Genomic DNA, 11,360 nt, shown 5'->3' with positions numbered 1-11,360 from the left:
GGGTGTTCGTGTGTGACCGTGTGATTTGCCTTCGCCTGGCAGATGTCGGGTTGAACAATTTCTGTAACAGGCCCACGGGCGCAGGTCCCTGCGCCCACAGATTCACGGGGGTCTGGCCGAAAGTGCGTCACAACCTACGTGGCCCAAGAGCAGTGCGCACGCGCAGCGCGACGCAACGTTGGGCTGTCCGCAAATTCCGGGCGCTAAGGGGAGACAAGGCAGTGACGTGTCCTAAGGGTCCGACCGCCCCAGACACCCCTCTTTTGTTCCACCGCTTGAGATGAGTGTACATCTCTGGAAGCAGGATCCAAGAAGAAGGGAGGGGGCCGCTGCGGATCGCAGTCGGTCGGTCCGTCGGCCGACCGGCCAAGAGGCGACATCCGCCCGGAGCCAGCCTGAGGGATGCAGCCACTTACGGCTCCTACCGGCGCCCCGCCCCGCGCATGCTCGCGCACTGGGAGTCAGCTGGCTGCGCAGGCGGTCACGGGACGCGGGGCGGTGCCCAGCCAGGTGGAGGGAGGGAAGCGTTAGGTGAGGAGGGAAGCAAACTGCTGGACCAGCGGCGACGATAGCTGAAGAATGGCCGCGATCTATGGGGGTGTGGAGGGGTGAGTGCTGCCCGGCGGAGGGAGCCTGGGCCCGAGGGCGGGGCGGGAAGCCATGGGCAAGCTGGCTAGCTGCTGGCCTCGCGCCTCGGCTTCTGGCCACTTTGGATGGCGGGGCCTTGCGAAGAATAGGTGTGTGCACGCGCAGGGGCGCCGTGGCGCGCGCGGCCGTATGCCTTGCGGGGACTCTGCGTGTGCCACGGCCACACCCCGGGTGGGGGGATCCTTTGTATTTCGTGGCGGAACCACGCCCCTTTCTCCCATGAAAGACGCACTCTGCTGTCTTCAGTTGGAGAAGCAGCTCCTTTTCCCTATTCCTGACTTCGGACGGAGTTTTGCAGAACAGGTGTCAGGTGTGAAATTGTTGAGCCGGGCAGGGTGGGGAGTGGGAGTGGGGAGAAGAGGGACAAAGATCTTGGCTGGAGGTTATCCGGCAGCTGGAGCAGCTGCGAGCCAGAGTGCTAGGTTGTCCTGATGTCTGAAAACCGCTCCATCCTTGTTGGCTTTCCATGCTGCCTATACTGCATTGCATTTTTCTGCTCAGATGCTTGTTTACTGAACTTTTTGTAATAGCTCTGCCACTGGGTATGACTATGGACAAGATATTTGCCCTCTCTGGGCTTCAGTTACCATATGTTCAATGTGAGGATAGGGATAAATAGGATCACTGTGCCCTGCCAGTGGCAACATTCTGTGAATCCGTGTGTGTCAAATCAGGGAATAATGGGAGTGGCTGTCCTCTCCGTCAGGCACTGTACTTTCGAATCTGTGATTGGTTTCACTTCTCTGCAGCCACACGCCACTGCTGACCCACAGACCACAAAGTCTTTTCACATGAATTGTTAGGAATGATCTTTCCCATCCTTTATCTGTAGAACTTAAAAACAGTATAGGAGTCTGCATTCATTCTTGTTATAGTCATCTGTAAGATATGACCCGTTTCTTCCAGTTCGTCAAGATATTCTTTTAGATGTTTAATCTGCCACCTCATGTATTAACTACCCCCTTGAAATTTCATGTCTCTTTGAGTTTGATGAGCAATCTTCAGTGTCCTCTTCTGCCATTCCTAAAAGTAATGATCTATAAAGAAACATATATCCCATCACCACAGACATCCCGGTAAACTACTCTGCCCCCCAATAATCAACATTTGAAGGTTTAGTTGCTTAAGTATATATAAACTCACCCTGCCGTCTGGTCAGCATTTCTCCCAAAGGTATCTTGAAGACCTTAGCAGCGGTAGCTTGAAAGTCAGCCTTTAGCTGTTGTGACGGGAAGCAGAGAGATATACCATTTTCCTTAGGAGTGTTTGCTGAGCATTGCCTGTGCTAGGTCCTGTGCTAGTTCTGAGAGGATGAGTGATTGGGAGCATGACCCAATGGAGCTTGAAGTCTAGTGACAGATGGACACAAAGTCATTAAACACACTTTATACAGAGGAGTCTTTAATAACTTTGGGGGCACTATCAAGGTTTAACTAATGGAGACTTAACTAATTTTTGGGGGTGGGCCACACCTCAGAAAAGGTTTCAAGGACTAGGTAAAGTGTAAGTAGAGTCTTGCAGGATAAGGAGGACATCCCCAAGGGAAGAGGAGTGAGAATTATGTTTCAGTTAAAGAGCACACAAACACTGAACCATAGAGGTGGGTTTGGGAGAAGTGATTGAGTTTGTTGAAGCTGTCTCCTCCATCACACTAGGCTCTGCCAGTGTGGACAGCACAAGCTTAGCTCTGTCGGTGGGTTTTTCCGAGCAAGACTGAGTGCCCTCTTGTGTTCTGTAGGGGAGGCACACGGTCCAAGGTCCTTTTAGTCTCAGAGGATGGGAAGATCCTGGCAGAAGCAGATGGACTGAGCACAAACCACTGGGTAAAAACCACACCGAGGGGACCAGAGGGCTTGGTTCTGACTTTATTCTCTGTAATTCCTGTTGAGGTGGTGGCTGGGGCTCATAGAGCAGCCTGTAGGGGCAACACAGCTTCTGCAAGCCTTTGTAACTCCTCCTTCCCTTGATTGGGGCCAGCTGATCGGGACGGACAAATGTGTGGAGAGGATCAATGAGATGGTCAGCAGGGCCAAACGGAAAGCAGGGCTGGATCCTCTGGTACCTCTGCGAAGCCTGGTGAGTCTGGGGTGGAGCCTGGGATTCAGCCATAAGTGACCCTGAGACAGGTTGCAAGTTTGGACTAGATGAGTTTGACGACTGTAGAGGGAAAGACCTCCAAGACTTAGTCCCTGGGGTCAAAACTGTCATAATCTCACCTGTGTCATGGCTTCACTTGTCACCTACAAACTACAAGTGTGTTGGAAGAGCACAGGGCTTTGGAGAGCTGCTGAGACCTTGGTTTGAATCCCAGCTTTGCTGCTCATTATCTGTGTAACCCTGTGTAGGTTACTTATCTTCTCTAAGCCTCAGTTTCCTCATTTGGAAAATATGGATAGTGGCTACCTCAGTGTTGTTGGGAAAGTCAAATGACATGATACATCGCAGAGTGGTTAGTATAGAGCCTGACCCATAAGCACTAATTAAATGTTAGCTATTATTACTCCAGCTCTTTCTCCCAAGTTGCGGTAGCTCCAGCTACTCCCTGAACATACACGAGATGTTCGGCAGACATAGGCAACCCCATGTACGCCAAACCAAGCTTACCTCTCCGTCTCCTCTCACCTTGTCCCACTGCCTGATCTTTCTGTTAAGAGCGCTAACACTCTCCCAAGCTCCAAAGCTGACATTGTTGAATCCCCTCTTCCGTCCATCCCCAGTCCAGGTTGTTCTTGCAAACACAGCCTTCTGAGGGGTCATTGTGTGGGAGAAAGGAGGACTGGGGCTGGGTGAGCAGGGTATGGCTGGATGTGGAGAACAGGAATCAGGCATCAGGATGGGGAGGGGGTCGAGAAAAGAGCTGGGGCTGGGGCTCTGGACACTGGCTCACCTCCCACATGGCCTAGGGCCTATCTCTGAGCGGTGGGGAGCAGGAGGACGCAGTGAGAATCCTGATCGAGGAGCTGAGGGACCGATTTCCCTACCTGAGCGAAAGCTACTTAATCACCACTGATGCCGCCGGCTCCATCGCCACAGCTACACCGGATGGTGAGGAAGTGGAGGGACGGGTGAGATTGAGAACTGGTTTTCTTGGGAAAGTCCCCTAGATGTAGCTGACAAACTTGTTCTGCAGATATCCAGAAGGCAGCCTTTCCCCTCGACTCCTTTCAGTAGTCTAAGTCTCTGCCAGAGCAAGGACAAGGCAGCAGGAGGGAAAGCAAGGAAGGTCTCTTGATGGGAATCCAAGTAGAGTCAAACAGAACTCCCCTGTGAACGAGGAAGCTCCTGGGGGTGGTGCGGTGAGGAAGGCAGGCTGGGGAAGCTGTCAGTGCTGAGGAGGAAGTGGGGTGGCCCTGTGAGAATGCTGGTGTCATGGGATTGGCGTTTGAATCCCAGATCCTGTTTTGCCAGCTATGCCATCTTGACGAAATTCTAAAACTGTGAGTTTCAATGTCCTTATCTATAAAATAAAAGTAGTTGTATTCATAAGATGGTTTCAGGTATGAGTGAATATCACTGTGAGAATGGGGTCTAGCACCATCCCAGTAGAGCAGGCAGAGTCACCAGAAGGCTGGCTGGGGAAGGAGCCACCTTCCCTCTGAGAGGTGCAGGCTTGTGTTCTCTGTGTCCCCCTAGACAGGGGCATTAGGGGATTGGAGTTTTTCTGAGACCCAGGCCCTGACCCTCAGGCAGGAAACTAGCTGGGCTCAGTCTTCTCCTCTACAGCACTGGGTGGTGATCCTTTGCCTGGGGCTGGTTTCTGTCCTGTCTCCACAGTTGCAAGCTGTTGCTCTGTACCAGGCCTTGGCCACACTGAGCCTCCCATTTCCTTTCCCCAGGTGGAATTGTGCTTATCTCTGGAACAGGCTCCAACTGCAGGCTCATCAACCCTGATGGCTCTGAGAGTGGCTGCGGCGGCTGGGGCCATATGATGGGTGATGAGGGTTCAGGTGAGCTCACTGACCAGCCCAGCTCCGAGTCCTGGATCTGCCCCTTCCTTCATTCCCGGTCTTTCTCTCTCTACCCTTGACTCTGAGCCTTTGGGGCTTCCTGGGGACAGCTTCTGAACCTGGCCATTCCACGTGCAGGATGACTGAGATCATAGAGGTGCAAATGCTGAACTAGCTGCTGACCCTGCTCTCCAGCAGTGACTTGCATCCAGGACTCAGATTCATCCCTCAGCACAGGGGCCTGCCTGTGTTGGCTTGGAGTCCTTAGGGAGAAGTTGAAACTGAGGGTAAGGCCATAGATGCCAGGAACTGCCATACCAGTCTGCTAGGGGGAAAGGGGTTTAGAAGCCCTTGCCACCATCACCTCTCTATAGGTGGCATGTGTATATTTTCATAGGGACCCTTGAGGTCCAGTTCGTGGCAGTGACTCCAGTGTTGTTTGTGACAACAGACTGACCTTGTCTTGTCTTTGGGTAGGAGCTGGTGTGACACAGCCTCACCTATTCTGTCTTCCCCTCCAATTTTCCCTTATCTTGGTCAGTCAGATACAGTTTGATTAGAGAGGCGCCCGTTCCCCCCCCAACCCCCGTTGGGAATCAGAAAACCTAATTTGTATAAAACTCAAGATCACTAACCTATCTGGATCTGAGTTTCCTTCCTCGTGAGCTCAAGGTGACTGCTCCCATCTTCTTAGCCCTCTCTGTTTCCTGCAGCCTACTGGATCGCACACCAAGCAGTGAAAATAGTGTTTGACTCCATCGACAACCTAGAGGCGGCTCCTCATGATATCGGCTATGTCAAACAGGCCATGTTCAACTATTTCCAGGTACTCCTCCTGCTCCCAGTAAACACACACATCTGGGGTAGGGCAGTGAAACACTCCAAGTAAGAGAGGATGCAGGGGGTGCCTGGGTGGGCTGGCAGGAAATAAGATGAGTTGTGGATGAGGACAGCGTTCACAGTGATGTGGGCAGTGCATTCTAGGAGGGTGTCAGTCATGAGAAAGGGGTGGTTTAGGGACAAGTGATTAGCCAGACTTCATTCCTGGGCAGCTAGAACCTGCTGGGAGGTGAAAGCAATGGCATTCTAGGGTAGAATGAAAAGTGCAGGTCAGGGGCAGAGATAGCAGGTAGAGTTTAATGGATGCCCTGGGCTGAGCTCTTCTGCTCTGTTTGGGTCAAGAGAGCCCCTGAAGAGGTGGACAGGGAGAGTTCTGGGGGAGATGCATCATCCTCCCCAGGGCATTGGGGATTGGCTATTCTTATCTGTGCTGTGTTCATTTGCAGTAAATTAGGAAGCACCTGCCTTTAGCGGAACCAGAGGTAAAAGGCAGAAGAGAAGGTGAAAGGAAGAGGACAAGGCCAATCAGTTTATTTGATAGTTACCTGTGAGGCCCAGTTAGTCTTTTATCCAGCCATGTAGGTGGACTGGGTCTGACACCAGGATGAGGACCAAGGAAGGGAAATAGAGATACTGGGAAGTAGGGCCTGGATTCTCAGAGCTGAGGAGCCCTGGCTAGGCCAAGGTGAGAAATAGGGAGGGACCAGGAAGAGAAATTGCTGGATAAGCAGGTGTTGTAGGAAATGCATTTAGCAACTATTAAGCTATCCCGACTCAGCCAGTTGGTTCTAAACTCCACTGATATGTCACTCCTCCATCTTCTATCCTTTAGTCATTCTTATAGGGTTGTGACAAAGATCAAATGAGATAGTATATAACATGCTTAGTACATCGCTGTAGGTACTCAAGTTTTACCGCCCACTCCCTCAGACATTTACTTAAAATATATTCTGCAGGCCAGGCATGGTGGCTTACACCTGTAATCCCAACACTTTGAGAGGCCAAGGCGGGTGGATCACTTGAGGTCAGGAGTTCAAGACCAGCCTGGCCAACATAGTGAAATGCCATCTCTATTAAAAATACAAAAATTAGCGAGGCGTGGTGGCAGGCACCTATAATCCCAGCTACTCGGGAGGCTGAGGCAGGAGAATAGCTCGAAGCCAAGAGGCAGAGGTTGCAGTGAGCTGAGATCACAGCATTGTACTCCAGCCTGGGTGACAGAGCAAGACTCTGTCTCATTTAAAAAAAAAAAAAAAAAAAAATGTATTCTGGAGAACCACTGGTTCCTCAGGACCTTAGAGGTGTTAAAGGTGTGTAAGTTTGTTGGGATTGGAAGGACCTACCTTCTGCGGTCAAGTAAGTTTTGGGAGAAACAAATTGATTTATTGATTGCAGAACTTCTCAGAGCCTTTAATTTGCTAATGTGCATTGTGACTCCCCATGGGAGAGTTTCAATATGCAATATTCCTTAGATTCCTTTGACCAAAGAATTCTTTTCAAGAAAACCCCAACCCAGCTACTCAGCAGGCTGACATGGGAGGATTGCTTAAGGCCAGCCTAGGCAACAACAAGACCTTGTCTCTAAAAAGAAAAAAAAAAAAATTACAAAAAAAGAGCAGCTTAAGAAACTATAGAAAACACTTCGGTGAAAACTGTAGAAAACACTGTTCTCTGTGCTGCCTTCAAACTAACCTGTAAAATAATGAAATCCATGTTGGGGAAATAAAGAACTCTTCTCAAATGAGAAATCTCAAATCTTTGTATTTTGGAGTTAAAAAAAAATGATTCTAGCATTTCCAACAGTAGAAACATTAGGAAGGCCAACTGTGGTGGACAGATTGGGGATTTTCTTTTGCTTCTGATGACTCTCTTGTCCCCTTTCTCCATCTCTCAGGTGCCAGATCGGCTAGGAGTACTCACCCACCTGTATAGGGACTTTGATAAATGCAGATTTGCTGGGTTTTGCCGGAAAATTGCAGAAGGTACTGGAGGCAGGGTGGGTTTTATCTGGCTTTGTTCTCCAAAGACATCCTCAGTTGGGGGCTGGAGTGGGGTTCGGACAGGACTGGACAACAAATTTGCTCTCACCAAGCGACCTCAGTTCTCTGCCATCACTGACCTTGGCGGTGGTGGGCCTCGGGGTGGAGGCAGAAGGGCACCTGGGTTGTGTTGAGTTTTGTATTACCTGTGTTTTTCTCTGTAATAGCTATCATGGTTTGTATAGGCTGTATGCCTGTTTCTATTAAATTTATGAAGCAGTTATCCTTTGGACACATCTGTAACTTTTTTTCCCTAGCCAATTATACTCAACTAGGGGACTTTAGAGAGGTTAGGCAGATTTTGTTGGGTGTCAGGGGATGCTGAACTTATATATCAGTTCATATGCTGGCTTATATATCTGTATGTTGCTCTTTCTCTACTGTAAGGCCCATAGTGCCTTAATTTGGGTTCCTGCAGCCTCAGGGCATTCTAGGGCTCTCTTAGATCCTACTGGACTGAGTCCCTTCTAGAAGAGAGCCAGGAACAGGGTAACCAACAGCAGACTGTTGGAAGTGGGTGGAAGGCACTGACAGGAGTACCAGCCAGCTGTTCAGCTAGGGTTCTGGGTACCCAGGGCTGACAGCCTCAGGAACAGACTTACAGTAATTCATTGTGAGCTGGATACAAACCAGGTGCCAGTATACTCCTTTAGTGGCAGCTGCCCTCCCTTCCTAAGTTGGGGACCTGAGTGAGCACCTCTATACAGGGCACCTCTCCACAGAAGGAGGTAGCTGGTGTGTGTGTCAGTGGAGACTTGCTTCTGCACCTGCCACGAGGTGGGCATCCATCCTGCAGTAGACTCCTGCTAGCTCAGGGTGCTTTCATGGTGGCTCCCTTGCAACAGATAGAGAATAGCTCAGGACTGGCAGCTCCCTCATTTCTCACCAGTTCCCTTCTTCCATCCTCCCTACTCCAGGTGCTCAGCAGGGAGACCCCCTTTCCCGCTATATCTTCAGGCAGGCTGGGGAGATGCTGGGCAGACACGTCGTAGCAGTGTTGCCTGAGATTGACCCGGTGAGTTGAGGTGGAAGTGAAGGTGGGGAGCTGCTGGGCCAGGAGTGGTCCTTTCCCACTGGGGATGGGACTATCCTATCAAACCGTATGTAAGCTGGATACTATTTTAAATGAACTTAGGGTCTGAGAAACATTCTGCAGAATGTCTATAACAAAAAAGTTCTTTGGTCAAGTGCTCCCCTCTGTAATTGGCCTGTAACCTATATTTATATATAGTAAATTCGTTTAATGTGCATGTGTGCATGTGCTGTCCCCTTTCTTTCTCTTTTTTTTTTTTCTTTTCTTTTTTTTTTTTTTTGAGACAGACTATCGCTCTGTTGCCCAGGCTGGAGTGTAGTGGTGCAATCTCGGCTCACTGCAACCTCCGTCCGCCTCCTGGGTTCAAGCGATTTTCCTGCCTCAGCTTCCTAAGGTCATGGGACTACAGGCGCCTGCCACCACACCCAGCTAATTTTTGTATTTTTAATAGAGATGGGGTTTCACCGTGTTGGTCAGGCTGGTCTCGAACTCCTGACCTTGTAATCCGCCTGCCTCAGCCTCCCAAAGTGCTGGGATTACAGGTCTGAGCCACAGCATCCAGCTTCTTTTTCTTTTTTCTAGACATAGTCTCACTCTGTCAGCCAGGCTGGAGTGCAGTGGTGTAATCTCTGCTCACTGCAAACTCTGCCTCCCATTCCACCTCCCAGGTTCAAGCGATTCTCATGCCTCAGGCTCCCCAGTAGCTGGGATTATAGGCACGCATCACCATGCCCAGCTAATTTCTGTATTTTTCGTAGAGACAGGGTTTTGCCATGTTGGCCAGGTAGGTTTCGAACTCCTGACCTCAAGTGATCCACCCACCTTGGCCTCCCAAAGTGCTGGGATTATAGGCATAAGCCACCGCACCTGGCCTGTCCCCTTTCGTTCAGTCATGTTTCTGTTCATTTTCCTCACTTTTCTCTTTCCTTCCTCCCTATTGTTGCTTACCTCTTTTTTCCTTCCTCTTCTCTCTTTGGCCTTTATAAGTCTCTCCTATTTTCCTCCCTTTTTTCCTTTCCTGAGTCTATCTTCTGTTTCTTGGCTTGAGGGAGAAAAAATGGGATAGGGTGGGTTGGTCATAGGAAATTCCTGCCTTCAGCACTGGAGAGGCTAGATTGGCCCCTGTATGCATTTTCTGCTCTCCACCTAGGTCTTGTTCCAGGGCGAGATTGGCCTCCCCATCCTGTGTGTGGGCTCTGTGTGGAAGAGCTGGGAACTGCTGAAGGAAGGTGAGCCTGGGGGGAGGTGGGAAGGGTAAGGACACGGGATGGGGCTGGAGAGGAGGTGGCCCAGGAAAGCTGCTTGCCCCAGAGAGAACCTACTCCCTGGACCCTGAGGTCTAGACTTGACACTGATGCCCCAACCTCACTCTGCCATTGGGCCCTTTAATAATGTCCCATCCACCTTCCTTGAAGTCTTGAAAAGATGTTGTATTCCAAATGATTTATTAAATAGTACCCACTTTTTTTTTTTTTTTTTTTTTTTTTGAGACAAAGTCTCACTCTGTTGCCCAGGCTGGAGTGCAGTGGTGCAGTCTCGGCTCACCACAATCTCTGCCTCCCAGGTTCAAGCAATTCTCCTGCCTCAGCCTCCTGAGTAGCTGGGACTACAGGTGCACACCACCATGCCCGGCTAATTTTTGTATTTTTAGCAGAGATGGGGTTTCATATGTTGGCCAGGTTGGTCTCGGACTCCTGATTTTCTGATCTGCCTGCCTTGGCCTCCCAAAGTGCTGGTATTACAGGCGTGAGCCACCACACCCAGCCTAGTAGCCACTTTTTAAAAGTTAATTGAAGACTGATCTAACTTAAAATCAGAGCACTGACTGGCGTGGGATAACCTGTGGTGACATCCTTAGTCAGCATAATCCTACCCAGAAAAAAAGAGGCCTGCCTTCTTAGCCCTGGCAGCCTTATGCTAGGCAGTTGGACAATTTCCCCTGGACATTCTGAAGTAGCTCTAGGACTCCCATTGCTACCATGGAGTTGCTGGCATTGGGTCCTCTGGAGCTGAGAGGAGGCCAGGCCCCCTGTGCTGCTGGCTCCAATATGCAAGTACCCAGTGTACCCTGTGTGTCAGGGATTTGGCATGTGGGCCCCTCCAGCATCTCTACAAGAGTACCTCAAGGTCTGGGCATCCTTATCTCTCTTCCTTCCTGGTCCCATACCGGTTGCCGGTCTCCTCTTACCTCTGTCCTTCTGTTCTTCCTTCCAGGTTTTCTTTCGGCACTGACCCAGGGCAGAGAAATCCAGGCTCAGAACTATTTTTCCAGCTTTACCCTGATGAAGCTGAAGTACTCCTCCGCTCTGGGTGGGGCCAGCCTAGGGGCCAGGCACGTCGGGCACCACCTCCCCATGGACTATAGCGTCAATGCCATTGCCTTCTATTCCTACACCTTTTCCTAGGGGCCTGGTCCCAGCTCCACCCACTCCAAGCTCAGTAGATACTGGGTTTGGAAGGAAGGAGTCTTTTGCTTCCTTTTTCCTTTTTACAAAAACACACATGGAAGAAAATAAAAGCACTTTATCCACTCCCCAATTGGACTGCGTTGTCCGACACACGTGCTGTGTACATCCTCAGTGCAACTACCAGCAGATATCCCGGAGGGCTCAGGGTGGATTTAGCCCAAGGTTTAAAATCCCCGCCCCGCCGGGCACGGTGGCTCACGCCTGTAATCCCAGCACTTTGGGAGGCCGAGGCGGGTGGATCACGAGGTCAACAGATCGAGACCATCCTGGTCAACATGGTGAAACCCCGTCTCTACTAAAACTACAAAAAATGAGCTGGGCATGGTGGCGCGTGCCTGTAATCCCAGCTCCTCAGGAGGCTGAGGCAGGAGAATTGCCTGAACCC

At 50.5% G+C, this 11,360-nt stretch overlaps 1 protein-coding gene across 3 annotated transcripts; it reads left to right on the top strand.

Annotated features, from left to right (window-relative positions):
* Window positions 1-213: 213 nt before the first annotated feature.
* On the top strand, window positions 214-11,050 carry NAGK (N-acetylglucosamine kinase). Of its 3 annotated transcripts, none has more exons than XM_032291801.1 (10): window positions 214-237; window positions 2,387-2,471; window positions 2,626-2,724; window positions 3,552-3,693; window positions 4,485-4,595; window positions 5,309-5,421; window positions 7,330-7,417; window positions 8,392-8,489; window positions 9,658-9,736; window positions 10,722-11,050. In XM_032291801.1, exons 3-10 carry the CDS (start codon window positions 2,665-2,667, stop codon window positions 10,910-10,912), a joined length of 882 nt encoding a protein of 293 aa, XP_032147692.1. In that variant the 5' UTR covers window positions 214-237; window positions 2,387-2,471; window positions 2,626-2,664; the 3' UTR covers window positions 10,913-11,050. The 3 variants fall into 3 exon arrangements, with proteins under 3 accessions (XP_032147692.1, XP_032147691.1, XP_032147693.1); XM_032291800.1 differs by having other exon boundaries at window positions 214-608; XM_032291802.1 differs by lacking the exon at window positions 214-237 and adding an exon at window positions 558-958.
* Window positions 11,051-11,360: the final 310 nt, after the last annotated feature.

This window comes from Sapajus apella, unplaced genomic scaffold (assembly GCF_009761245.1).
Source record: "Sapajus apella isolate SASKATOON/1434 unplaced genomic scaffold, GSC_monkey_1.0 scaffold26, whole genome shotgun sequence".
In the NCBI taxonomy this organism is placed as follows: domain Eukaryota; kingdom Metazoa; phylum Chordata; class Mammalia; order Primates; family Cebidae; genus Sapajus; species Sapajus apella.
This window is presented reverse-complemented; position numbering and strand designations above follow the sequence as displayed.

Excerpts from the sequence above, each read along its gene's own strand:
- NAGK (XM_032291800.1), top strand. The coding sequence starts at position 580 with ATGGCCGCGATCTATGGGGGTGTGGAGGG. Across the intron at positions 609-2,386 it reads ATCTATGGGGGTGTGGAGGG|GGGAGGCACACGGTCCAAGG; the intron begins GTGAGTGCTGCC and ends TGTGTTCTGTAG. Across the intron at positions 9,737-10,721 it reads CTGGGAACTGCTGAAGGAAG|GTTTTCTTTCGGCACTGACC; the intron begins GTGAGCCTGGGG and ends TCTTCCTTCCAG.